The following is a 26215-nucleotide window of genomic DNA, read 5'->3' on the forward strand; positions in this document are numbered from 1 at the left end:
CCAAAATAAGCCACTGAGCAGGCAGCAATGCCCACCCTGTCTTCACCCTGCCGGAGACAGGAGCCAAGCATGCAGTAATGCCTGCTCCCCCCTTCAATCTGTGGGAATCAGGGGCAGAACAGGTAGCAAAGCCTGCACCCTCTTTACCCAGCTGGGATCAGGAGCAGAACAGGTAGTAAAACCCACTGCCCACCTTCACCTGTCAGGATCAGGTGCAGAGCAAGAGGCAATGCCTGTTCTTCCCTTCACCCAGCGGGGAGCAGGTGGCAATGCCCACCCCCCTTCACCCAGCTGTAGCCAGGTGCAGAACAGGAGGCAATGCCTGCCCTGTTTCCGACACGTATCATGCATGGAGCAGGTAGCAAAGTCCACCACCCCTTCACATGGCCGAGATCAGGCCACAGGTTGGGCAATGTTCCCTTAGAAAACCCAGCTGAATTTCTCCTCCTCATTTTATAGCATAGGCCTGAGCACATTTATTCAGGAGTAAGTCTTACTGACGTCAGTGGGACTTACTCAATGAGTAAATATGCTTAGGATGGCAGCCTTCACCGCTGGCATCTCTTCTCGATAGCTTTAGTGGGCATCAAATAGGAAATCTCCAAAACTTTCAGTTATCAAATGTTAAAACACTGTTACTTGTCAAACATTATCTCAATGCACCGTATTGTACTTGCAGCAGTGAACCCTCCCTGGCCCTCCTTTCAAAAACAAAATCCAACGGGAGGCTGCTGAATTGGAATTCATATGCAAATTTGACTCTGTCAAGCTGGGACTGAATACAGACTATGAATGGTTATCACATTATCACAGGTAACAGATTCCCTTTACAGAGGCGTGGTCTGGGGGAGCCCAGTGACGCCTGGTGTGGGCTTTCGGGGACCACAGTTCTCTTTGTCAGATGCAGCTGGCAGGGAGAGCTGTGGTCATCGAAGGGTTATACTACATAGGAATTGGATACTTTCACTTCTACAAACAATAGGGCAAACTGACTGCACACCAAAAGGAATGTTTTGACTGCCTCCACGCTAATGGCATTCTGTCTCCTTGTGATTTATGTCCCTTCTTTCTCCCCTCTCTCCCCTCCTCTTCTGTATTTGACCAGTTCGGATCATGCATCTGAAGAAGAGAACTTGATTCTCGAAAGCTTATGCTACAATAAAATTGGTTAGTCTTAAAGGTGCTACTGGACTCTTTTTGATTTTGCTACTACAGACTAACACGGCTAACTCCTCTGGACCTCCCTGGCCTAGTTGATATAATGTTAAGGAATGCCAACAAACATTCCAACTGCACAAGGATCAAAGCTGTCAGCAACAAAAGGTTTACAGTTTTGGCTTCTGTGAGACATAGGGGAAGCCTTCCTCCTCCTAGAAGGACTACCATGGCAAAAAAGAGCTAGACCTGCCTCCGAAAGGTAGACCAGCTAGAAAATAAGCTGCTCCCCTTTTTGCTAGACAGTTGCAGAAGTCAGAGGAAGGACACATTGTCCTGTGGAACAAGGAAACAGAGGCAGCCTGGTTGAGGAAAAGGTGCAGCATAAACATCAGAGAAGATTATAGGAAAGGGTGAAAGAAATCTGATGAAAAAGCTTGGAGACTGGAGCCATGGGGTCATGAGTGTGCATGAACCCTGAGATTGCTTTTGTGATTAAGAACTGCGCAGAAGAGGAAATTACACCCTATTCAGTTTCTACCATCTGTATGGCATTGCGTGCTTTGACACACCTGAGTAGGCAGCGGGATGTGGGATAGGATTCAGGTGCTATATTTTATGCCTCGATTTAAACTAACCAGCCAATTCTTTGTCTGTGGGCTTCCAGGTTGCAGTCTGTGAGCTTCCTGGCTGCAATTTTCCTGGTTGCACTCTGTGAGCTTCCTGGTAGATTGTGGGTGAGAGTGTGCAACATGGAAATTGTGGGTGAGAGTGTGCAACATGGAAATATGCGGAAGACAATTTTGGGGAGGGGGGCAGATTTCTTCTGCAGCACAGTCTGCCTATACACACGCGTGCCTGCACGCACGTACGCACACAAAACCTGCACTTTGATCCTGATTAATACACACCTAGACTGCTGGTCCTGAGGTATTTGTGGTCACTCGTAGCAGTGCCCGCGGTGTTTACGACACACATAGTCACCAGCAGGGAGATGTCATCATCTTGGTGAGTCACCACAATGCGGCAAGAAAATTTCTGGGATTTACTGTAATAGCGGCATTGCTGTTCTGTACGGTTCCCTTGCGTGAAACTAGGAGAGAACAGAAGACAGAAGCATCGACTTAGCCAAAGCGATGCTTGTGGAAACGGACGACTATCCCAGAATTCCTTGCAGCAGGCAAGGGAGGGACACAGTGCGTATTGACATTACTCGTTCCAGTTCTTTTCCTATTCGATGAACGATTTCTAGTCACAGGGGAGGGCAGCAATGGGCCTATCTCCTTTTCTAGGAAGCAAAATTTCACAGGGGTGAGGGGAGAACAAAATCCGCCACGACCATCACCCCCAGATCTCACTGCACTCCAGTATTTGAGAGCCAGTTTGGTGTAGTGGTTAAGAGCACGGGACTCTAATCTGGAGAGCCGGGTTTGATTCCCTACTCCTCCACAAAGCCAGCTGGGTGACCTTGGTCGAGTCACAGTTCTCTGGAGCTCTCTCAGCCCCACCCACCTCACAGGGTGTCGCTCTTAAGTGACTGGCCCAAGGTCACCCAGCTGGCTTCAAGTGGAGGAGTGGAGAGTCAAACCCGGTCAGTTTGGTGTAGTGGTTAAGAGCACAGGACTCTAATCTGGAGAACCAGGTTTGATTCCTCACTCCTCCACTTAAAGCCAGCTGGGTGACCTTGGGTCAGTCACAGCTTCTAGCTCTCTCAGCCCCACCCACCTCACAGGGTGTTTTGTTGTGGGGATAATAATAGCATACTTTGTAAACCGCTCTGAGTGGGTGTTAAGTCATCCTGAAGGGCGGTATATATATTTAAATGTTGTTGTTGTTGTTGTCATCCCGATGGACTGCCTCTCCCTGTATGTGCCCTGGAGAACGCTCCGATCAGCTGGAAAACATCTGCTGGTGGTCCCTGGCCCCAGGGAGGCTCGGTTGGCCTCAACCAGGGCCAGGGCCTTTTCGGTCCTGGCCCCAACCTGGTGGAACTCTCTGTCTGAGGACACCTGGGCCTGTCAGGATCTTCTATCATTTCGGCGGGCCTGTAAGACGGAGATGTTCCGTCAGGCGTATGGTTGAGGCCAGCATGAGATCCTCGCTGAGCCTCCCACCAGCCTCCCACTAAGTGTGGGGTTATACAGTGTCCACCGGCTGGCTGCCCAACGTATGGGTACAGCACGGGGCTATGTAGTGCCCATTCGTTTGCTGACCCACATATGGATTGCAGTACACTTCCCTCCCCCTGTATGTTGATGGACAGGAATCTGGAAATGACCCCATCTTGGGACAGTTGTTGTTGATTTTATGATGAACTGTTGTTTTATGAATTGTTTTAATATTTGTATTATGTACCTCACCCTGAGCCCACTTGTGGGAAGGGCGAGTTAGAAATGTAATAAATAATAATAATTAGAGTCCCATCGCTTTTAACCACTTCACCAAAATGGAGGGAGATGAGGAGAAAATGGTTGCTCGCAAGGCATGGCAAGAAGATGAGGGACACTTGGTTTGACTCCCCATATTCTGTAAACAAAACAGATTCCTCCATCATCTTGACTCCTTAATACTAAGGCACATGGATGGATGCCTGCATGTCTACTTTGGAGTCAGGGCCAGCCCATCTTAGTCAGAGTCTTCTTACAATAAGCTACTCTGGGCTGGCTCCTCGATTCATTCCAAGCCAGCCATCACGCCTCGGGATATGCTTACCCTTTTGCTACCCACAGTTTGGCTTTGGTGCGAGGAGACACCTGGCGGGATGGTTTCCACTCACACAGAATATCCTTGGTGAAGCTTCTGCGGAAGCAGGTGAAATTCGGCACCTCAGGAAGCTCTGAAAAGGGAAGAAACAATCATGTGTAGGAAAACACACTGCACATGGACTGCATCGTAGAGAGAAGAAGCATGGCTGAAGATATGACGATGGGGTAAAGGAGGACATAAAGAGGCCTTGGCCGAGATTTGGTTGGGCAAAATTTGCCACCCCGTGCTCAAGAGAATGGGCCCTTACCTTCAACCAGCAGGCGCACAGAGCGGAGGACATGGCCGCCAGCGTGGCAACTGTACCAGCCAGAGTCGTCGTAATATACCGATGACAGGAAAAGATGGGAGCCTGCCACCACCTGCTTTCCACGGTACAAACTTATATTCCGTCCATCTAACCTCCAGTACACAAAAGTGGTGTTCTCTAGCTCCCCCTCTAGGCAAGGCAGAGTAACATTTGTACCTGGCGGACTGACGACTGCATCAGGTGAGATAGCTACAAAAGAAAAGGTGGAGAGAATCATAAATCAGTTCCATGAACCATGGTACTTTCCTTTAATGTAGGGACCTTCCTCAGGAAAAAGGGGAAACCGCCATCCAAGTTCAGTATTAAATATTCTTCCAGGTAATTATCCAGTTGTGCATCTGAACAATGGATCATTGGACAAGCCAATACGTAACGTTTTGTGCTTAAAATTCACCAGTGCTTTTGCTTTTCTTAGCAATACTCCTCAAACTCTTATTCCGAATTCAGAATTTCCAGCCTGGAATTCCAAAACATTGCCAAGTTATATATTGAAGTGGTATGTAATATAATTTCACAGCCAAAACTTGTAACGGAACAAAATGGCCATTTCCATACGTCTCCCCCCCCCATTCCAAAAAATGGCGCAAAACTTACGGAACGGCGCACCTTCATAGCGCGATTTTCCATCATGAATTCGCTTCGTGGCACGTTTTCTGATGTCATCGCACCACAAAGCAAAGTCATGTCGGGAAATCGCGCCATGAAGGCGCGTCGTTCCGTATGTTTTGCGCCATTTTTCGGGAGGGGGAGAAGACGTGTGGAAACGGCCAACAAAGATGTTGTTGTTAAAGCAATTGCAATTCATTCCCAACATCTCACGAACAAAAATAGACGGGCATTTCACATTTGTAAATCTCCCAGTGCTCAGACCTTGGAGCATCCTACTGGCGCACTCAGGCTGTGTCTACTCTTACATGTCTCTGACAGTAAAATAAACAGCATCCCCCCTCCCCCACCAGCCCTCTTCTATCTGCAAAAGCACATGGGGTGCAAAGCTGCTCCTTGCTACCATATACGTGCACATGAGTATATTCCACACACACACACACACACACACACACACACTCCATTTTGATGGTGAGTGCAATCACTCATTACACACAAGTTACACCTTGTGTTTAGCGCACGTGTAACCAGACCCCCCCCATTTCACATTGCTGGAAGATTTACTCCAACTGCCCTGTATGGTGTAATCACTTATTCCGTAATCACTTCTCTATTTCAAAGCCGAGAGGGTGTTTGTACTTTCGGATAAAGACAGAAAAACAGAAGTATCCCACAATAAGCGATATTCACTTCAGCAGCTGCAGCGTATTTATTTATTTTTATTTTTTATTTTTATTTATATTAGTTCCTTTTCTCACTGGGACTTCAGGCAGGTTGCACAAAACAAGTTAATATAATAAACAGGATGGTATCCCAAAGACAGTACAATAGGATTTGACTTGTAGAAATAGGGAATTAACCAGAGATCAGAAATCAGTGAAGCAGTGAAGCAAGACTTCCGGTTTGGGATCCATGGAGGTCTAACGCAGCTCTAATCGTGGAGCTGACCGGGCTGCCGTTTAAGCGGCCGGCGGGGCAAAATCAAGCCCGCGGCCGACTGTTCTCAGGCGGAGAACAGGCATAGAATGCTCAAGCACCTCAGGGCGCGTCGATCTCGGGCGAGGGGGGGGGTCCTACGCAACGGATCCTCTCCCGACCCTTGAGGTCCCACCCTAAGACAGGTCGGCTATAATCTCTGCGGCAGTCCTGGTGCCAATGCGGTTGGCATAAGACCTACATGCCCAAGCTTCAACAGGGGAAGGAAGAGTGGATGGGAATCTAAGATTGAAACAGCGATTACAACCCAAGGAAAGTGAATGAGAAGGTAAAGATCACTATCTCTTGAAACAGGACAGATTACTTAAAGTAAAGAAGAATTAAAGTAGACTTTTAAACTGCAACAGACTAAGGATAAGGAGGGGAGGACCCGGCAAGAATTATATTAGAAAAAGGACTAAGTTAAACGAAGTTATTAAAGAAATTGGACTATTGTTTTGAATACCTGTGGCTATAAGGAGATATCAGGCTGTGAGAAAGTTTCACCAACACGAGAACTGCTGTGGGAAGTCGGGAAACAGGAAGTACGTAACAACAATAGAGTTGCTGGAGAGAGGCGGCCCTTGCCAGAGGGCAGGAAGTAGGGAATCACCATTTTTGAAAGGGGAAGAGCCGCGGCTTCAGCGAAAGAGGAAGTAAGCCATATTGGATTACAAAAATCATAGAGGAACCATAGAGAAAAGACGCCCGACATTTTGGACTCTTTAAAAGTTTTTTTTGGAAAGACCGGGACATTTAAACTAAAAGGACATTAAATTAAACGCCACGGAGCTAAGGAAGAGAGCGGACTCGTGGGAGTGAGCCAAAGCAAGCCCCACGATGTCGAAAAAAGAGTGGCAATCGGCAATAGAGAATTTGGATAAAAAACTTTTAGAAGTGATTAAAGAGCTCAAGGATATGAAACCGGAGTTGGTGAAAGAGGTTAAAGAGGTTAAAGAGACAGTGAAAAATGAGCTGGCAGAAGTGAAGAAAGGTATGGAAACAATGCAAAATGACCTGCAGGGAACACAGCAAAGAGTCAAGGTAGTGGAAAGCGTGGTGGAGAACTTAGCAGATACGCAACGAACAGAGATGAGGGTGATGAGGGGGAGAATGGCGGTTGCGGAAAGTAAACATATGGAGAAGCAGCTGAGGTTTCGCGGCTTGCCGGAAGTGGAAGGAAAGACAGCTCAAGAACAGATCACTGAGGTGTTAGCTGAATACCTGGGGAAGGAGGAGGAGGAAGTTGTGGCTATCCTAGATGTGGTATATCGTGTAAATTCAAGAATTGCGACCCAGAGGAAACTACCAAGAGATGTGATTGTGCAATTCACGACCAGAAATATAAAAGAGAAGATTGTGACTAAACAGTTTCAAGATCCATTGGAGATTGATGGCAAGACGATTATTATCATGAAGGAATTACCCAGATCGGTGTTGTTAGATCGAAAAAAATATAAAGCTCTAATTCAGATTCTGAAGGACATGAAAATAAGGTACAGATGGGAACTACCAGAAGGAGTGTCCTTTGAATTTGGAGGAGTGAAAAAGCGCATTAGATCTGAATCAGAGATGGAGCAGTTTATAAGGGACAATGAAAAGGACTTACCAGCAACAAGATTATGAATATGGAGTGCAAAGTTTTATCTTGGAATGTAAATGGACTTAATTCACCGAATAAGAGAAAAAGTATTTTCCACTGGGTATTAAAACAAAAATGTGATATTGTATGTTTGCAAGAGACTCAGATTAGAAAACAGGATGCAAAGTATCTAAAATTGAATAAATTGGGCAGTGATTTTGTAGCGGCCTCTAATAAGAAAAAAAAGGGAGTGGTATTGTATATAAAAGAGGAGCTACAGCCAAAGTTAGTGATGAAAGATGCGGAAGCCAGATTTTTAGCAGTGGAATGTATATGGAATTTAAAGAGAGTGTTGGTGATTGGAATCTATGCACCTAACGGAGCAAAAGAAAGCTTCTTTGAGGACTTGAGGAAGCAATTAGATGAACTTTCTTATGACCAGATAATTCTTGCAGGAGACTTCAATGGAGTGACAAACTTGGAACTAGATAAAAAGTCAGCAACTGCACAAAAGAAAAGAGGACTATTACCAAAGACGTTTTTTGTATTGACGCAACAGGAAACTTTAGAAGATGTATGGAGAAGACAAAATCCCAAAGGCAGACAATACACGTTTTTCTCCGCGAGACGCTCTACGCTATCAAGAATTGATATGATCTGGGCCTCAAAAGACTTAGCGCTTTGGACTAAGGACGTGGAAATGATGCCTATGGTAGGCTCAGATCATAATCCAATTATGTGGAAGTTGGGGAAAAGGAGCAAAAGGAGAGGATGGAGAATAAATGAGGATTTGCTGCAAGAGGGAGAAAATATGGAGACGTTGAGAAGAGAAACAAAGTTTTTCATACAATATAACATGAATAGAGAAGTACCAACCAACAAGGTATGGGATACCTACAAGGCAGTAATTAGGGGCATATTAATGGACTTAAATGGTAGAGCCAGGAAAAAAAAAGAGGAGAAGAGACAGGAGATCACGGAGAAAATAAAAGCCAAAGAAATACAGTTAAAGAAAAGACCAGGGAAAAAGAAAATCTACCAGGACATTAAAATTCTTCAAGAACAGCTGACAGCAATGAATAACAAAGAATTGGAATGGAATCTTAAGAGAATGAATCAAAAGGCGTTTGAAGGCGCAAATAAACCTGGGAAATATTTGGCATGGCAATTGAAGAAGAGAAAGGAGAAGAAGATAATAAATAAAATCTGTGAGGACAATAAAGTGTACCTGGAGCAGACAGCTATTAGCAGAGCCTTTTATAAATTTTATGCCAAATTGTACAATAAAAAAGAGGTGAATAAAGACTCAATAGCGACATATTTGGAGAAAATGAAGCTCCCAGTAATTTCGGAAGCTTGGAGAGACAAATTGAACAATGAAGTAACGGAGGAAGAAATAAGAAAGGCAATACAGTCAACAAACTTGGGAAAGGCGCCAGGACCGGATGGACTTACAGCCAAATTTTATAAGGTAATGGCTAATGAACTGGCACCATTCCTAAAAGATGTGATTAATGGTGTTTTAAAGGATCAACGGATCCCAGACAGTTGGAGTGAAGCTAATATATCACTGATCCCCAAAGAGGGGCAAGATCTGACTAACGTGAAAAACTTTAGACCTATATCGTTACTTAATAATGATTATAAAATTTTTGCGAAGATACTGGCGGAAAGAGTGAAGGGATGGCTTTCTGAAGTTATTGAGGAGGAGCAAGCTGGTTTTTTGCCAAATAGACAAATTAAAGACAATTTAAGGACAGTTATAAATGCTATTGAATACTATGACAAACGTTGTGACAAGGAGGTTGGTTTCTTCTTTGTGGACGCTGAAAAAGCGTTTGACAATTTGAACTGGGACTTTATGTTTGCCACCATGGAAAAGCTACAAATGGGAGAAAGATTCATAAGAGCAGTAAAGGAAATTTACAGAGACCAGAGTGCAGCAATTGTGGTGAATGACGAGGTGACCAAGAAATTGACTATAGGTAAAGGAACAAGACAAGGTTGCCCGTTGTCTCCACTGTTGTTTATTTTGGTTTTGGAAATACTGATGATACAGATACAAGAAGACATGCAATCCGTGGAATAAAAATAAAGGACTTTTCCTATAAGGTCAGAGCATTTGCGGACGATATAATGCTAATTGTGGAAGATCCAATGGAGAATATGCCAAAAGTAATAGAGAAGATTAAGGAGTTTGGAGATTTGGCAGGATTTTATGTAAACAAAAAGAAGTCAAAGATATTATGTAAAAATATGACTAGACAAAAACAACAACTATTAATGGAAATAACAGACTGCGAAGTAACAAGTAAGGTGAAATATCTGGGAATTGAATTGACTGCAAAGAATATAGATTTATTTAAAAACAACTATGAGAAACTGTGGACTCAGATAGAGCAAGACTTGATTAAATGGAACAGACTGAACTTGTCATGGTTGGGAAGAATTGCAGTAATTAAGATGAATGTGTTACCAAGAGTGATGTTTCTGTTACAGACAATACCAATTATCCGAGATTCTAAGCAGTTTGAAAAATGGCAGAGGAAAATATCAGATTTTGTTTGGGCAGGCAAAAAGCCTCGAGTGAAAATGAAAGTGTTACAAGATGCAAAAGAAAGAGGCGGAATGCAACTGCCTAACCTAAGACTTTATTATGTCGCAATTTGTTTACTGTGGTTGAAAGACTGGATGATGTTGAAAAACCGGAAATTACTGGCCTTAGAAGGATATAAAAAAATATTCGGATGGCATGCATATTTATGGTATGATAAAGTAAAAGCGGACTCTATGTTCTTACATCATTATATTCGGAGAAGCCTATTCACAACTTGGAAGAAGTACAGAAATTACCTACAAGATGGAATCCCCTCATGGGTGGTTCCATATGAAGTAATAGATCCGAGAACTGTCGATAATGAACAACAGTGTTTAACATACAAGGAGATAACCCGAATGGAATTTTCTAAACCCAAAATAAAGACGCAGGACAAGTTGTCTCCAAGTTACGATTGGTTTCAGTACAGACAGATCAGAGATCTTTATAATTCGGACTGTGTGAAGGGAGGGATAAGAATGGAAAATTCGGAATTAGAACAGGCACTTTTACAAGAGGATAAAAAGGAAATCTCTAAGGTATATAAAGTGCTGCTGAAATGGTATACTGAAGATGAAACAGTTAAAGTGCAAATGGTGAAGTGGGCTATAAACTTTAATAAGGAAATAACAATGGAGGTGTGGGAATACTTGTGGAAGAATACAGTGAAGATCACGACATGCACCAATATTAAAGAGAATGTCTACAAAATGATTTATCGTTGGTATATGACACCAAAGAAAATTGCGCTAGGGAATTTGAACACGTCTAATAAATGCTGGAAATGTAAAAAGCATGAGGGATCTTTGTATCATATGTGGTGGACTTGTGAGGTAGCTAGGCAGTACTGGGGGGAAATAATAAGAGTAATAAGCGAGATTTTACAATTTCAAATTAATAAGAACCCAGAACTCCTGCTACTGAACTTGGGAATGGAGGATATTCCAGCACAATATAGGACATTGCTATTTTACATGACAGCAGCGGCTAGACTTTTGTACGCACAAAAGTGGAAAGTACAAGAAGTGCCAACTATTGAGGACTGGATATATAAATTGCTGTACATGGCGGAAATGGACAAAATGACAAGGAAACTGAGAGACCTTGATCCAGGACAGTTCAACACGGATTGGGAGAAGCTGAAACAATATTTAGTGAAGAAATGGGAGGTGGGAGGAGAACTGTGGCAGTTTGAAAATTACTGAAATACAATAAAAGTAGAGGGAGGTGACTTTACCGGGGGGTGGAGAGGTAAATGAGAATTTCTAAGCAACTATTTTATTAGACTATTATATATAGCATTAAGTATTATAGGTGTTATTACAAGAATTATAATGATAGAAATTAACTAATTATAAGGATAGAAACTAATTAATTTCATTTCTGGCAATAATTGTATAATGGAGATAATTTTATAATTGCAATGAAGGAATTTAAGTAAGGTGGGAAAATATATATTAATGTATAGATCATGTATTAAATTGATTGAGTTGGTTTGGAGGTATATATGGGTCAAATTGGTTGACTATTTTTGGTGGATAGTTGCATAATGAAAGAATAATATAATTATATAATTAAAACAGTATGAAGATAAGATATGTAGAAAAAGTAATATAGAGAGTATAAGTTAAATTGGTTGACTTATATTGAATGTACTGTTTATAGAAGTATCTAAAATTATGCTAAATGAGGGATAAATTGTTTGTCCCATATTGAAGATGAGATTATAAGATAGAGTATAGAGTACCAAAATTAGCTAAATGATTATTATCAAAAGAAAATATGCCAAGAATGTATTATTTCGTTATGTATTATTTAGTTGTTAAAGTAAGTAGGAAGACAGAAGGAGCACTGTGTTATATAGATAAGCTTAGAAGAAAGTGAAAGTTTACGTTTGACAGATAGAATAAATTTAAAATGAGTAAGGGAAAAGGGACAAGGGGTTGGAAAACTGTTGGAAGTCAACAAAAGGGGGGGAAAGGGAGGGGGTTAGAATTGGAAAAATTAAAGGAAACTGACTGTAATGTACAATTTAATGATATCTAATCCAATAAAAAAATTTTATAATAATAAAAAAAAAGAAATCAGTGAAGCAAAAAAAAAAGATTAACATGCCAGATTAACCAATGCAAAAATTATATAGTAGGAACCTACTTACAGCAACAGAGAGTATGAACTATACATAGTGATATAGTCTGAAGTTCCTAACCCTTTACCCCAAGCTTCGTTCAGAATCATTTTGTTGCTGTACAGCTTCATTTTCTGTGCAAAAATCCCTTTTGACTAATTCACTTTTGCATACTTTGTGGAAAGTCCGTAGGGCGGGAGCCTTCCTGACCTCAACATGAAGGACAGGCTGAGCATTCAGGCACACATAATATATGCATATGCGCTACAGACAAGATATAGCCATCTACCCAGTCAGAGCTCTGATTTCTAGAGCTATTGGGGAAAGAGCTGTCATGCTGGATCAGACCAGTTGCCCGTCTAGTCCAAAACCCTGCCTCACACTGGCCAACCCAAGACCGCATCCCCACCATGTGTAGCCTGGAAGCCAAAGTCTCTTGCTATCACTAATCAATGGTTTTCAAAGGGCTTCGAGCCTCTGAACATGGAAGTTCCATTTATTCACTGTAGCGAACAGCTGTTTAACCTCAGCCCTAAAGAGGGTTGCCCCTGAGGAAATTGAGGGGCAGTGCTTGGGGATGGCAGAGGGTGTGGATGCAATGGAATTCAGCAGCATCTAATGCCATAGAGCCCACCCTTAAAAGCTTCAGTTTCCCCCAGGGCAACTGATGCCTGCAGCCTGGAGACCAGATGTAATTCCAGGAGAACTCCAGGCCTTATCTGGAGACTGTGGCAACCATAACCCTAAAAGGCAACCGTTCTAATTCAAAATACTGCTCAGGACATCCCCCGAAGTCAAAAATAAGCCCAAAACAGGGACTGTGAATGAGCAAGGAGCGGTATTCAGAAATAGGGACTGTCCCTGGTAAACGGGAACAGTCGGAGAGTGCATGCACCATGGTATCCCAGGTACCACTAAAGTCAAGCAAAAGATTTTGCCACGGCCCACTGGAGAGACTTTAGGGCTTCCCCCTCACCAGCTGTCCCTCAGCCGTGTCCTGCTGCGTTGCCAGGAAACCGCTCTCGCAAGGCCAAGGTGGCCTTTGTCAATGTTTGCCAGGAGGGCGAAGCAGAGCAGAATTGGCGGCACCTCTTGTACAGGTGCCAACCGGTCAAAATTGCACTGGCCTAGACAGAATGTTACCCACCTGGCCAGTTTATTTTATTCCCCCACCCACCCCTTTTCCTTCTCACAAAGAAGTTCTGAGCAGCGCGTGCATAAGGCAGACTGCCACCCATATCGGTTCTGCTAGAGGCAGCGCTTTCCCTATGGCTCAAGGGCCTTCGCAGGACCTCTGGGCCTCTTACACAGGGGAAGGCTCTTTTTACTGGGGGGAAACACCACTGTGTGAGGAGACCAAATAACCCACAAGATACCACCCTGGACTGCTCTCCCTCATCCCGTTCCTTTCCACAGAAGGACTTTCACATTGGATGGAGCTAGGATTTCCAGCTCCAAATTGGGAAATTCCTGGAGATCTGGGGGGTGAAACCTGGAGAAAGTGGGGTTTGGGGAGGGAGAGGACCTTGGCATGGCATAATTCCATAGACTCCACCCCCAAAAGTAGCTATTTTCTCAAGGTGAACTGATCTCTGTGGCCTGGGGGACCAGTTGTAATTCCAGGAGATCTCCAGACACTACCTGGAGGCTGGCAACCCTAGATGGAGCTTGTCATCTGAACCTATCTACAGTTTTTTTTAAAAAAAAAAATTAGGTCCCTTAAAGTCACTGTAGAAAGCTCAGTGCAATCCTGTATCATCCACCATTTCACAGAAAGGACATTTGCTGCTGTAGCGTAGTGGTTCAGTGGATGGGTGGCCAATCAGCACTCTGCTAGTTCGATTCCCACTCCTGCCAGTTCGACTCCCGTTCCTGCCATGAGCTCTGCAGATGGCCTCGGGTAAGCTGATCCTCTCAACCCCAGCTCCCCTGCTGTTTTGAGGGGAGAATAATAACACTGACTTTGTTCACCGCTCTGAATGGGGCACTAATCTGTCCAGAAGGGTGGTATATAAGCACACGGTTGTTATTATTATTATTGGGAGCTAGCCTAGTAGTTAAAGGGTAGGGCTGAGAATCAGCACTCTGCTGGTTCGACTCCCACTATGGCCATGAGCTCAGCAGGCGGTCCTGGGTGAGCCACTCCTCTCAGCCCCAGCTCCCCAGCTGTATTGTGGAGATAATAGAACACTGACTTTGTACACCTCTCTGAGTGGCATTATAAGCACACTGTTGTTGTTATTGTTAGACACGTTCCTGGAGCACTCTTTTTTTCACATCAAGGATCACTCCTCTTCCACCTCAACCATTACACACGACCCTAGTCTGCTTGCTGTATCTGGACTTGGGGAGGGACCATAGCTCAGTGGCAGAACATTAATCCCCTCCCCACACACCTATAACAGGCCTTTTGGCCTAATTTTTAAGCCAATGTTCAAATATGGCAGGAGCTACGTTATACTGAATCAGACCCTTGGTCTATGAAAGTCAGAATTGTCTGTGTAGCTAGCCTGCTCTCCGTGGTTTTAGGAGAAGGTCTTTGTAATGATTTCAAGTAAATGGGTGCATGTGTCTTTAAATGCTTGGTGAGATAGGTGAAGAGGGGGGGGTGAAAGAGAGGGATGAGTGAGCGATATGATTGATTGATGATTGAGAGTGTGGGTGGAGTGAATGCAGTTTGAGACTGACAGGGCAGAGAGAGGGGTTTTCAGTCAGAAGAAAGCGGGCTAGCTGTGTGCTGCCTGAGTATGTTGGAGGATTTATGAGAGAAATATAACCTGTGTGGAACCTGAACTGAGTATGTTTGTGAAAGGACACTCGGAGCCAAGCTACAAGTGATGCCTGACACAGGTTGGACACTTGTCAGCTTCCCTCAAGTTTTGATGGGAAATGTAGGCGTCCTGGTTTTACAGCTTGGCTCTCCATTACAGCTGCAAGACCAGGATGCCTACATTTCCCATCAGAACTTGAGGGAAGCTGACAAGTGTCCAACCTGTGTCAGGTGTCACTTGTAGCTTGGCTCACAGTCAGGAAAAGGGAGGCCAGCTGTGTGCTGCCTGAACAGGTTTCATATTTCTGTGAATGAGAGTCAGGGAAAGAGAGCAGCTGTGTGCTGCCTGAGGAATTTAAAACATTTCTGTGAGAGAAATATTGAGTCAGAGAAAGAGGCTAACTGTGTGTGAAGCCTTAGACGAGATCTGTGTGAATGAGTTTATAGGAAGTAACTTTAAGAACCGAGAACTACGTTTATGAAACCGATACGCTTCTTGACTAAATAAAAGTTTTTGTTTTGTTATATCCCAGAGTAGCTGTCATTGCTATATCCCATTCCTATCCTCAGGGCCACATAGAACCACGAAGGAGCCTGACGCTTAGGAACGTTACCAAAGGGGAAACTTAAATAAAATATATTGGAATATAATATTCCTGGTGGCAGCAAACTACCCAGAGGGTGTTAAGGGAAAGATTAGAAGAAAAATCTACTCGAAAGTAAAGGTCATAACAGTCTTCCACATCACCTGCAACCTGAGATTGAAGCTTGGGCCTTCTGCATAGCAAGCTGATAGACCATGTCCCCTCCCCAGAGGGTTCAGAGGTGCACACTGAAACAGGTGCCAAGATTCAGGACATGCATACAGCCGCATGTTGCAGTGTGGCCCCTTGGTAGTCCTCCCTACAGTGGATAAGGACACACCATCCCAATCCTCTCACAACGTGGCTGGACATGCAACTCCCGATCGGAAGGCCCTGCTGGCCAGACCAAAAGGTCTATTGAGTCTGCCATCTTGTTTCCATTAGTGTCTGCCCAGATGCCCTTAGAAAAGCAGTGGTGCAAACATTCTCTCCGTCATTCTTGTATTGTTTCAAAGACTCATTTTTTTCTTTAAGATATACCATCTATTGCAGCTGTATCTCTCAAAGAGGGTTGTAAAGAAACGTAAAGATAACAAACAAATCAAACCGTAAGTTAAAGCCAATGTCTTTAAAAAAAAAAAACTAATTTAGAATGGCCTGCCTGAAAACACACAGCCGTCTTTCTAAAATCTAAAATCCAGTACAGCCTGTGATCGCTGATAGATTATATTACTAGGCTTGGGGAAACCTGGGTTCAAAGTCCTGCTCATCTAAGAAACTCCCTTTGTCACTCTCTCTCAAACACACAACTGAGCCTACCTCACAGGGTTGTTGTAAAAATAATGGCTAGGGCCAGATTGACACAAAAGCTATGTGAGCTGCAGTTTAGAGCCTCAGATTATGAGGGGCTTGTAAATATTAAAAAAAATACTGAATTATCATTATTGGGGGGGGGGGAGTAATGCTATGGGCCTTCTTCAACTTGACATAGCTTCAGTGGTTTCCCGCCATGGCTCATGGAGAGCAACATTCATGATTACCGACAAGCAAAACAGCCATACTGATCAACTCTTGTGTGAGGCCTGTTCCTCAGGGAGGCCTGCAGTTTACCCGTTCCCCTGGCAACAGCTATTGCAAGGTAGGAACCCCCTGCCAACCACAAACTCCACCAGGCAAGAGCCACAAGCTCACATGAGCCACTGAGTATTATTGGCTTAGGGCCTCTGCGTGACTTAATCGTGCATGACTTAGGCCCTGCCAATGGCCAGTAATGAGGATAGCTGGCAGCCCACATCCAGTGGCAGTGAATTCCACAAGTTAATCGACTCCAGAGTCCAGTAGCACCTTTAAGGCTAACCCATTTTACTGTAGCATAAGCTTTCGAGAACCACAGCTGTGGCATCTGTCTTTTCTTAAAAACAAAACCCTTCTCTTTCCTTGACACTACCCCGAGTCCAAAAATTACACTGGATATTTCAGTAAAGAGTCCAGTAGCACCTTCAAAACTAACCATCCTTATTGTAGCATAAGTTTTCGAGAACCACAGCTCTCTTCGTCAGATGCATCTGACGAAGAGAGCTGTGGTTCTCAAAAGCTTATGCTACAATTAGGGTTGCCAGCTTCCAGATAGTGGCTGGAGATCTCCCGGAATTACAACTGGTCTCCAGGCCACAGAGATCAGTTCACCTGGAGAAAATGGTTACTTTGGGGGGTGGACTCTATGGAATTATACCATGCCAAGGTCCTTTCCCTCCCCAAACCCCACTTTCTCCAGGTTTCTCCAGGTTTCACCCCCCCAGATCTCCAGGAATTTCCCAACTTGGAGCTGGCAACCCTAGCTACAATAAAGTGGGTTAGCCTTAAAGGTGCTACTGGACTCTGCTATTTTGCAACTACAGACTAACATGACTAACTCCTCTGGATCTATGACAAGTTAATTGGTCGTCCTGTGCAACCTCTGTAGTCAGCCTTCCACTGAACTGCATCATTCAAGCATTAAGAGAGGGAGGGAAATGTCTCCTTCAACACGCTGTGTACTGCCAGTTCCTGTATTCCTTTTCGTCATTGTGTAACTCTATCTAGATCTCTCAAAAGCAAATTAATCTGGAAGGGGGGAGGTTCGGGTGTCCAGCTGGGTGGTGGAAAGCATGCAAAGGTCTTCGGCAGGAATCTCGGATTGCCACTCAAACTAACCCAAACACCCCCTCTTGGGCAGCGTTTCCAAAAACTGGAATTTCATGAAATGTCAATAGACCAGAGCAAATATTCCATGACCCCAATCCCTCCTTTGTGCACCTTGGTCCTTTGCCAAGAACAGTTGGTACCCAGGAAAGCAGAATTCGCAGCTCTCTGCTAATCCCAACGCTTGCGTCTCGTGGCTGATGGGACTCGGTTCTTTCCAGGACGGACAGTGCACCCCTTCGTGGGGCTCAATGATATATCCGGTATAGGCTTCCCCGAATGCCATGCTTGCTGTTACGGAAGCCCTTCTTGCTAAAACACTGAAATATTGGAGCTGCTACCGGTTAATTGGCGACAAGGGAGAAATGCACTCGGCACATGTTCAGCAGCGTGTGTGTGTAAGTTTGCGTCAAACATTGCAGGCCTGACTCTCAGCTTCCGACGCAAGCCTTAGAGTTAACTCCTGGGGAACACATGAAGCTATCTTAGGCCTTTGCTCTATCAAGGCCAGTATTGTCTACTCTGGCTGCCAGCTGCTGTCCAAGCAGAAGTCTTTCATGTCACCCAGTCCTCAGTTTGGTGTAGTGGTTAAGAACAGCAGGACTCTAATCTGAAGAGCCAGGTCTGATTTCCCGCACCTCTGCTTTAAGCCATCTGGGTGACCTTGGGTTAGTCACAGCTTCTAGGAGCTCTCTCAGCCCCACCCACCTCACAGGGTGATTATTGTTGTGGGGATAATAATGACATACTTTGTAAACTGCTCTGAGTGCGCGTTAAGTCGTCCTGAAGGGTGGTATATAAATCGAATATTATTATTGCCCAATCCTTTTAACTGGAGGTGCTGGAGACTGAACTAGGAACCACCCCCCCCATGCTTCTCCACGGCAGCTTTGCTCTTCCGAACAGGGTCTCCTGCAGGTGCCACCCTACATATTGGTAAAATCAACAGCTGCCCATACAAGGGCATTCTCTGTGGTGGCCCCCCTGCTCTACGGAACGGCCTGCCTGAGGCGGTCAGGGGAGCCCCCACTCTCTGGGCTTTCCGCAAACGATGCAAAAGGTTTTTTACTCAGATAGGAGGGCGGTATTGTAGGGAGGGGATCTCAGATGATCCGCTAATGAGTTAGGATTGGGAACCACAGACTTTACCACTATGCTGTATTGGAATTCTGCTAATGATCTTTGTGAACTTGTATCTATTTACCCTATGGCATTGTTTATGGAAATGTTCTTGATATTGACTGTACTAATCTCACACTGCCATGAACCTCAGTGAGAAAGGTGGACTATAAATGGCATAAATAAATGGCATAAATAAATAAATAAATAAATAAATAAATAAATAAATAAATAAATAGCATAAATAAATCAATAAATGGCATAAATAAATAAATAAATAAATAAATAAATAAATAAATAAATAAATAAACGGATGGATGGATGGATGGATGGATGGAATTGTCCCCCCCCCAACAACATTAGAACTTGGATTACCTAACAAACCCGAATGAGAATCTGTTCAGGACAAAGAACAGAAAGTAGGTGAACTTGTGGAACTCCCTGATGCAAGATAGCCTCTGGTTTGAAGAGAGAATTTGACAAATTCAAAAGGAGGGGGGGGGGGAGTCAGTAGAGATTTGCCATTAACTAAATGGAACCTCCATGTTCAGAGGCACTGTAGCTCTGAATGCCAGACAACAGGGGAAAGCCAGCAAATTAATTTTGGAGCTTACTAACAGACATGGTAGCCACCAGCTTTAATGAAGGATTAGCTGAATTCACAGAAGAAGAAGTGTCTGTCAGTGGAAAAGCGGAGCGTCCATGTTCCGTGGCAGTGTATTTCTGAAGGAAAAAGGAGATGGAAAAGCCATCACCTTTGACTGTGTCTATGGACCTTCCAGAAGCATCTGCCTGCCTGCTGTTGAAATTGGGCTAAATGCGCCTTTGAGGTAAGTCTGCTGGGACTCTTCCTTGGTCCTTAGCACTATTTTAAAGAAAAGCCTATACTCTAAGAACCAGGAAAGTGGCAGTCAAAATTCAAATTCTGTCATATTCCTCCGAGCCATTCATTTTAGAGACCGATTTCCAGTGCTCCCTCCACCACCTCCCCAAAAAAGTAACTCAGTTGCCCTTAGGGTTGCCAGTTTCCAGGTTGGAAAATTCCTGGAGATTTGGGGGTAGCGCCTGGAGGGGGGACGGGAGGGGCTTCAGCCATACAGTCCACCCTCCAAAGCAGCCATTTTCTCCTGGGGAACAGATCCCTGTCATCTGGAGATCAGTTGCAATTCCAAGAGATCGCCAGGCCCTACCAGGAGGTTGGCAATCCCACTCAAGCTGCCCTTGGAACTGCCTGCCACTCAAGGAAACGAGCAGCATGGAAACAAAACTGAAAAGGGCCCACGATGCAGGGTGTCTGTTGATCTCAGCAGACAGAAAAGTTCTCTCAGAACGCAGCTGCCGTTGCAGTATCAGTTCCAAGGAAAATGGAGAGGAAGCAGAAAAATTTGCAACGGGAACAGCACTTCACTCTGAACTTCTTGATCTTGAGGCCCATCTCGGCCGTTTCTATTCATGATTTAAGACTTGAATTCAAGTATGTTTTTTTTAAAAAGTGAGATTCACATGAAATTGCCTTCGACTGAGTCAGAATATTTGTCTGAGTTAGTATTGCCTGCTGTGGCTGGCCTGGCAGCAGCTCTTCAGGGTCTCAGGCAGAGGTCTTTCACATCATCTACTAATGTACATGGTCCTTTCCACTGGAGATGCCGAGAATTGAACCTGGGACCTTCTGCATGTGAAACAGATACTCTACCACTGAGCTAAGGCTCCAGAGAAAAATTACAACCTATAGGAGCATAAACCAAGATCCCCTTATGAGTTTACTACTATGTATTAATTGTGTCCTTCTTCCAGTTATCTATTTGGGCCTATAAGGTTCTCACTTCTCCCCTTTTATTCCCGTAAGAATGTAAGAAGAGCTCTGCTGGACCAAGCCAGTGGCCCATCAAGTACAATCATTTAGCCTCAAGGGTCAACAAACAGGGCGTAGAAGGTCAAGGCCGTCTCCAGGTGCTGGTATGAAGGAAAAGGGCAAGGCCAAGAAGAAGAAGAAGAAGAAGAAGAAGAATTGGTTTTATATTCTGCCCTTCGCTGCCCGAAGGAGTCTCAGAGTGGCTAACAATCACCTTCCCTTCCTCTCCCCTGAGAGGTAGGCGGGGCTGAGAGAGCTCTGAGAGAGTTGTGACTGACCCAAGGCCACCCAGCTGGCTTCAAGTGGAGGAGTAGGGAATCAAACCCGGTTCTCTAGATTAGAGTCCTCAACAAAGCAAAAGCTTTAATCACCCAAAGACTAATTAATATAGAGTCCCAAAATGATGAGGCGGTGCTCCCTCAAAGCGATAAGAACTTTAAAAAAGGACTGAGTTACACCCTATCCCCATATCTTTCGGACATTACAAACAAAAGATGTAGATGGGCCTTCTCTAGAGCACGATTTGATGCATTCCCCTCTGCAGTTTTGTATGGGAGATTCTCCCGTCTGCCTTTGTGGCAGCGCTGTTGTCCCTGTTCAAATAAAGTAGTCGAAAATATCACACACACACTTTTGCACTGCAAATTCTATCAAGAAGAAAGGATACAATTAATTATCCCACTACTCTATAGATTTAAACAATTAGAGTATTATATGGATTTTAGTCCTGAAACCCTTCGGGTATATCTTTTAGAGGATAGCCAGAGAACTGTATCTTACGCAGTTGCAAAATTCTGTGGGATAGCACTCAGAAAGCGGTATCATTCGACGAAGGGGAAGTGAATTAATGAAGTGAGTGAGTTTTCCTGTTAGATATATATACATATATATGATTTTATCTTCTATGTATTTACCCATTTTAAGTATTTAAAAACTACTCTTTTTATCTGTACTTTACTTGGCTGGTCTTGTGGCCGTAATAAACCTTTGACTGATTGATTGATTGATTGACTGATTGATTGAGATTAGAGTCCTGCCGCTCTTAACCACTACACCGAACTGGCAACTTAATGCCACATTGAGTGGTTTACAAAGTGTGTTATTATTATCCTCACAACAATCACCCTGTGAGGTGGGTGGGACTGAGAGAGCTCTGAGAGAGCTGTGACTGACCCAAGGTCACCCAGCTGGCTTCAAGCGGAGGAGTGGGGAATCAAACTTGGTTCTCCAGATTAGAGTCCTGCTGCTCTTAACCACTACAGAAAACTGGCTCTCTCTTTTTTTTTTTATAAAATTTTTATTGGATTAGAAAACTGGCTCTCTTAACCACTACACCAAACTGGTTAACTGCCTCTGAATGGGGAGGTTCCCTTTAGTCACCGTGGCTAGTAGCCATTGATGAACCTCTTCTCTATGAATCTGTCTAATAACCTCCTTCTTTGTTCCTGGCCGTCACTACGTCCAGCAAGTGGCATGATTTAATCCCTGACCGATTGAAGAAGTATTTTCTTTGTCCATTCTGAATTTATTCCCCATCAGCTTCATTGGGTGTGTCCAAGTTGCAATATTATGAGAGGGGGGGGGGGGAAATTCTCTCTTTGTCTATTCTTTCGACTCCAGGCACAATTTTTATAAATCTCTATCGTTTCCCCTACCCTTAAGCCAATTTTTTTCTAAAACCTCACAACACCCCTGTGAAGTAGGGCCGGCTGAAAGAGAGCCCCTGGCCCAAGGAGTCCCAGCAAGTTTTACGGCTGAACAGGAATTTGACCCCAAGTTCCCCCCATTCTAGCCCCACCTCCCTGGCTCTTGCCTGACGGACTGAAAGCCAGGGTCAAGTCAGGCACAGGTCAATGGCAATTGTCACATGCCTGGATTTTGTGATCAAGGGTGGCAGCTTGGCAAGGGGGTGCACACGCAACCCAACAAACCCACAACAAGCCAGTAAGGTGTAGCGGTGTGTAGGGCTAAAACGTGGTTTCAATTCCCCATACATCTATGAAGCTCCCTGGGTGACCATTAGGCAAGTATTATCTCTTTCCCTAACCTACCTCACAGAATAGAAAAGAGTCCAGTAGCACCTTTAAGACTAACCAACTTTACTGTAGCATAAGCTTTCGAGAATCACAGCTCTCTTAATCAAATCTGATGAAGAGAGCTGTGGTTCTCGAAAGCTTATGCTACAGTAAAGTTGGTTAGTCTTAAAGGTGCTACTGGACTCTTTTCTATTTTGCTACTACAGACTAACACGGCTAACTCCTCTGGATCTACCTCACAGGGGTATTGTGAGGACATAATAGAGGATCACTTGCGTTGCTCTGAATGCCTCGGAAGAATGGTGGGTGAGAGAGAGATTGTTGTTTATTATTACTAGAGAGAGATTATTGTTTATTATTACTAACTAGATTTATATCCCGCTCTTTAGCCCAATCAGGACCAACCAAGGAAGCTAACACCGAAAAACAGAGCAGTCTAACAAATCATAAAACAAGTGAAAACCAAAACCAAAGGACAAATATACGTGTGTTTCTCTGCAAACACAGAAACATCTATTGAAACATAGGACAGGATAGATAATAATAGCAACAACATTCAGTTTATATACCGCCCTTCAGGACAACTTAAAGCCCACTCAGAGCGGTTTACAAAGTATGTCATTATTATCCCCACAACAAAACACCCTGTGAGGTGGGTGGGGCTGAGAGAGCTCTGAGAGAGCTGTGACTAGCCCAAGGTCACCCAGCTGGCTTCAAGTGGAGGAGTGGGGAATCAAATCCAGTTCTCCAGATTAGAGTCTCGCGCTCGTAACCACTACACCAAACTGGCTCTCAGATAGATAGATAGATAGATAGATAGATAGATAGATAGATAGATAGATAGATAGATAGATAGATAGATAGATAGATAGATAGATAGATAGATAGATAGATAGATAGATAGATAGATAGATAGATAGATAGATTCTATTGTAGAAGCGTGTCTAAAAAAAGTGAAGGTCTGTGCTGCACACAACTGTGGTGCGTGGAGGGAGGAAGAGAAGGGAAGGAAAGCAGCCATTCTGAATCCAGGTTTTCTGTGAATTGGCCTTTCCACCTTTTTGTGTTTAGCCGTCAATGAGACACGCACACCAGAGCTGGGAAGAGAACCTGCTACGCTGCTGCCACCTTTCCTTTCTCTCCCCCTGGCCTAACCCACCCAAACTCCAAACAATCCTCAACGACGGCCCAGAGCCCCAAAGTTTAAATCCAGACGCCAGAGGTCGGAAGAGCACCGGAGTTCTAGGTGGCTCCTCTCCCACTCACCCTAGAGGAAAATATCCCGTCCCCCTAATAGAGGCTTGATGTGTGCAAATGAGTAGCTGAAGCTTTTCAGGACACGGAGGCAAATAATATCCCCTAATAAATAGCATTCCTTTAAGCCTCTTTGAAAGGACATTTCCCCCCTCTGCTCAGTTGGCAGCTCTGCTCCCAGATTCCTAAATCCCACCTGCTAAGCACCAGTCCCTTTATTTGAAGACGAGAACATAACCAGTTGAGATCAAAGACCCACCAAAGATCCACCAAACCCCTTTTCTCCTAAACCCAAAGGTGGTGGTAGTGAGTGACGGGCTACATTGCTCTCCTCCGACATAACTTCTCCATCAAAAGTTAGACACACTCATACCCTTGCAAACTGCTGCCCTGACCCTCTGAAGCGACACTCATCAAAAGGGTACCCAGAGGGGGAAATAATAGAATACTCCGTGGCTGTTCTTATTTTGAACTTTCTATCTATCTATCTATCTATCTATCTATCTATCTATCTATCTATCTATCTATCTATCTATCTATCTATCTATCTATCTATCTATCTATCTATCTATCTATCTATCTATCTATCTATCTATCTATCTATCTATCTATCCAATTGCTCCCCTCCCCTCTCCAGACATGCCAAATTTCACAAGCACCTACCTGGCTGCGGGCACAGTGGCTCAGGCTCTACCAAGCCCGCTATGACAACGATCAGACCAGATATCAAGGCGGCACCAGCCAGCCACATAGTGCCAAAGAAAGGCCAGGTTGCCCCCGGGTTCCAGCCAGGCTCGCCGGGCACTGCCAGTCTCCTTTGCCCCTTGGCATCGGTTTCTGTCCCTCCGAGCAGTAAAGGAGCATTAGAGGAACTGTTCTGAGCAAAGGGCTGCGAGTGGAGGCCGTGGCTTGTTGTGAAAGGTTGAGCAATTGGGCGGAGCGGGCTTGAGGGGGGGGGAGGCCCCAGAGGAGGGAAATGACAGCTAGGAAACAGAAACACACACTGTAGCTGCTCAGAACCACCAGCCCCTGTGCTTTTCTGTAAAGAGACATTTCCCATGCTCCGGTTGGCCTGTAACTCTCACTTCTAACCCTAAACTGGGTCTCGCAGCACTTCAGTGGAAATACAGCACTCTGCACATACTCAGAGACCCTGACAGTTACCCTTCTTTGCCCAGCGCTGGACTTGTTTCCTGAACAAGAAGCATTTTTGAGTCTTTCAGAGCAAAGTCTAGGATAAAACTGGGCTGTGTGTTTTTGTCTTTCAGAAAGGGCTGCCAACCTCCAGGTGGAGCCTGGAGTGCTCCCCAAATTAAAAATGATCTCCAGAGTTCTCCCGGAGAGAACGGCTGCTTTGGAAGGGGGACTCTGCGGCATTATACCCCTCTGAGGTCCCTCCCCTCCCCTAACTCTGCTGTTCTCAGGCACCACCCTCAAATCTCCAGGAATTTCCCAAAGTGGGGTTGGCAAGCCTACCTCCAGGTCTCTGATCCTCTCCCACTGGAAGATCCTATGGTCAACGGCTTGAGGCCAGAGCTTATAACAAACACCATCCCAGAGAATTTTTCTTTCTAATATCTGTTAATTGGGTGGGGGGAGCCGTGGTTCACACAGTAGTGAAAGGAAGGGCGCTCTACACATGCTCAGAGGAATTCCACACATTTTTATATCTCGAAGGTAAGCTCCAGTTTCAGCCCCACCCCACCCAGCTTTTGATGGAATTCTTCTGCAGCGTAAGGACGCACCGAAGAGAAACTTCGGCTGTAGCCCTTCTCCAATTCACAGATGCCAACTATCTGTATATTTCCATGCTGCTCGTCCTCCAAAGAGGTGGCACACATGATTATTTCCTCCCCAACCCAATTAGCCCTCACAACCACCCTGTGAGGTAGTTAAGCTGAGGGAGATGACCTGCTGAGATCATCCCCTGAGCGTCAGGGCTGAGAGGCATTTGAACCCAGCTCCTGCTCTGGCGCTACAGTATGCTGTCTCTCAAATCAAAAATGGTAAAGGAGGAAAAAGGTCTCTCACAACCCCTTGCTCCAAAGGACAAGAACATCAGTTTGGTGTAGTCTAGGATGTGAAAGAGCCGGTTTGAATCCCCACTCTGCCATGTAATCTTGCTCGGTGACCTTGGGCCAGTCACACTCACTCAGTCTAACCTACCTCGCAGGGTTGTTGTGAGAATAAAATGGAAGAGAGGAAAACAATATAAACCAGGTTCCCTCTGGAGGTGGGGGGGGGAAGGTAGGGTATAAATGAGGCAAATATTTTGGCATCTCATTGAACGAACCCTCAACCCAG

General features: G+C 44.6%; 1 protein-coding gene across 2 annotated transcripts in view; it reads right to left on the bottom strand.

Moving 5' to 3' along the window:
• IL6R (interleukin 6 receptor) overlaps positions 1-24800 on the bottom strand; it is a 42299-nt gene extending 17499 nt beyond the window's left edge. Inside the window, exons 1-4 of one of the 2 annotated variants that reach the window (XM_054998980.1) lie at positions 24575-24800; positions 4385-4417; positions 3868-3991; positions 2067-2248 (exon numbers count right to left, since the gene is read on the bottom strand). In XM_054998980.1, coding sequence (XP_054854955.1) covers positions 2067-2248; positions 3868-3991; positions 4385-4417; positions 24575-24662 — 427 coding nt within the window. In that variant the 5' untranslated portion in view covers positions 24663-24800. Of the gene's footprint in view, positions 1-2066; positions 2249-3867; positions 3992-4168; positions 4418-24574 lie in introns of both variants that reach the window. The other variant, XM_054998977.1, reaches the window with a different exon arrangement.
• Positions 24801-26215: the final 1415 nt, after the last annotated feature.

The sequence above is a fragment of the Eublepharis macularius genome, chromosome 1 (genome assembly GCF_028583425.1).
Source record: "Eublepharis macularius isolate TG4126 chromosome 1, MPM_Emac_v1.0, whole genome shotgun sequence".
NCBI classification, from domain to species: Eukaryota; Metazoa; Chordata; class Lepidosauria; order Squamata; family Eublepharidae; genus Eublepharis; species Eublepharis macularius.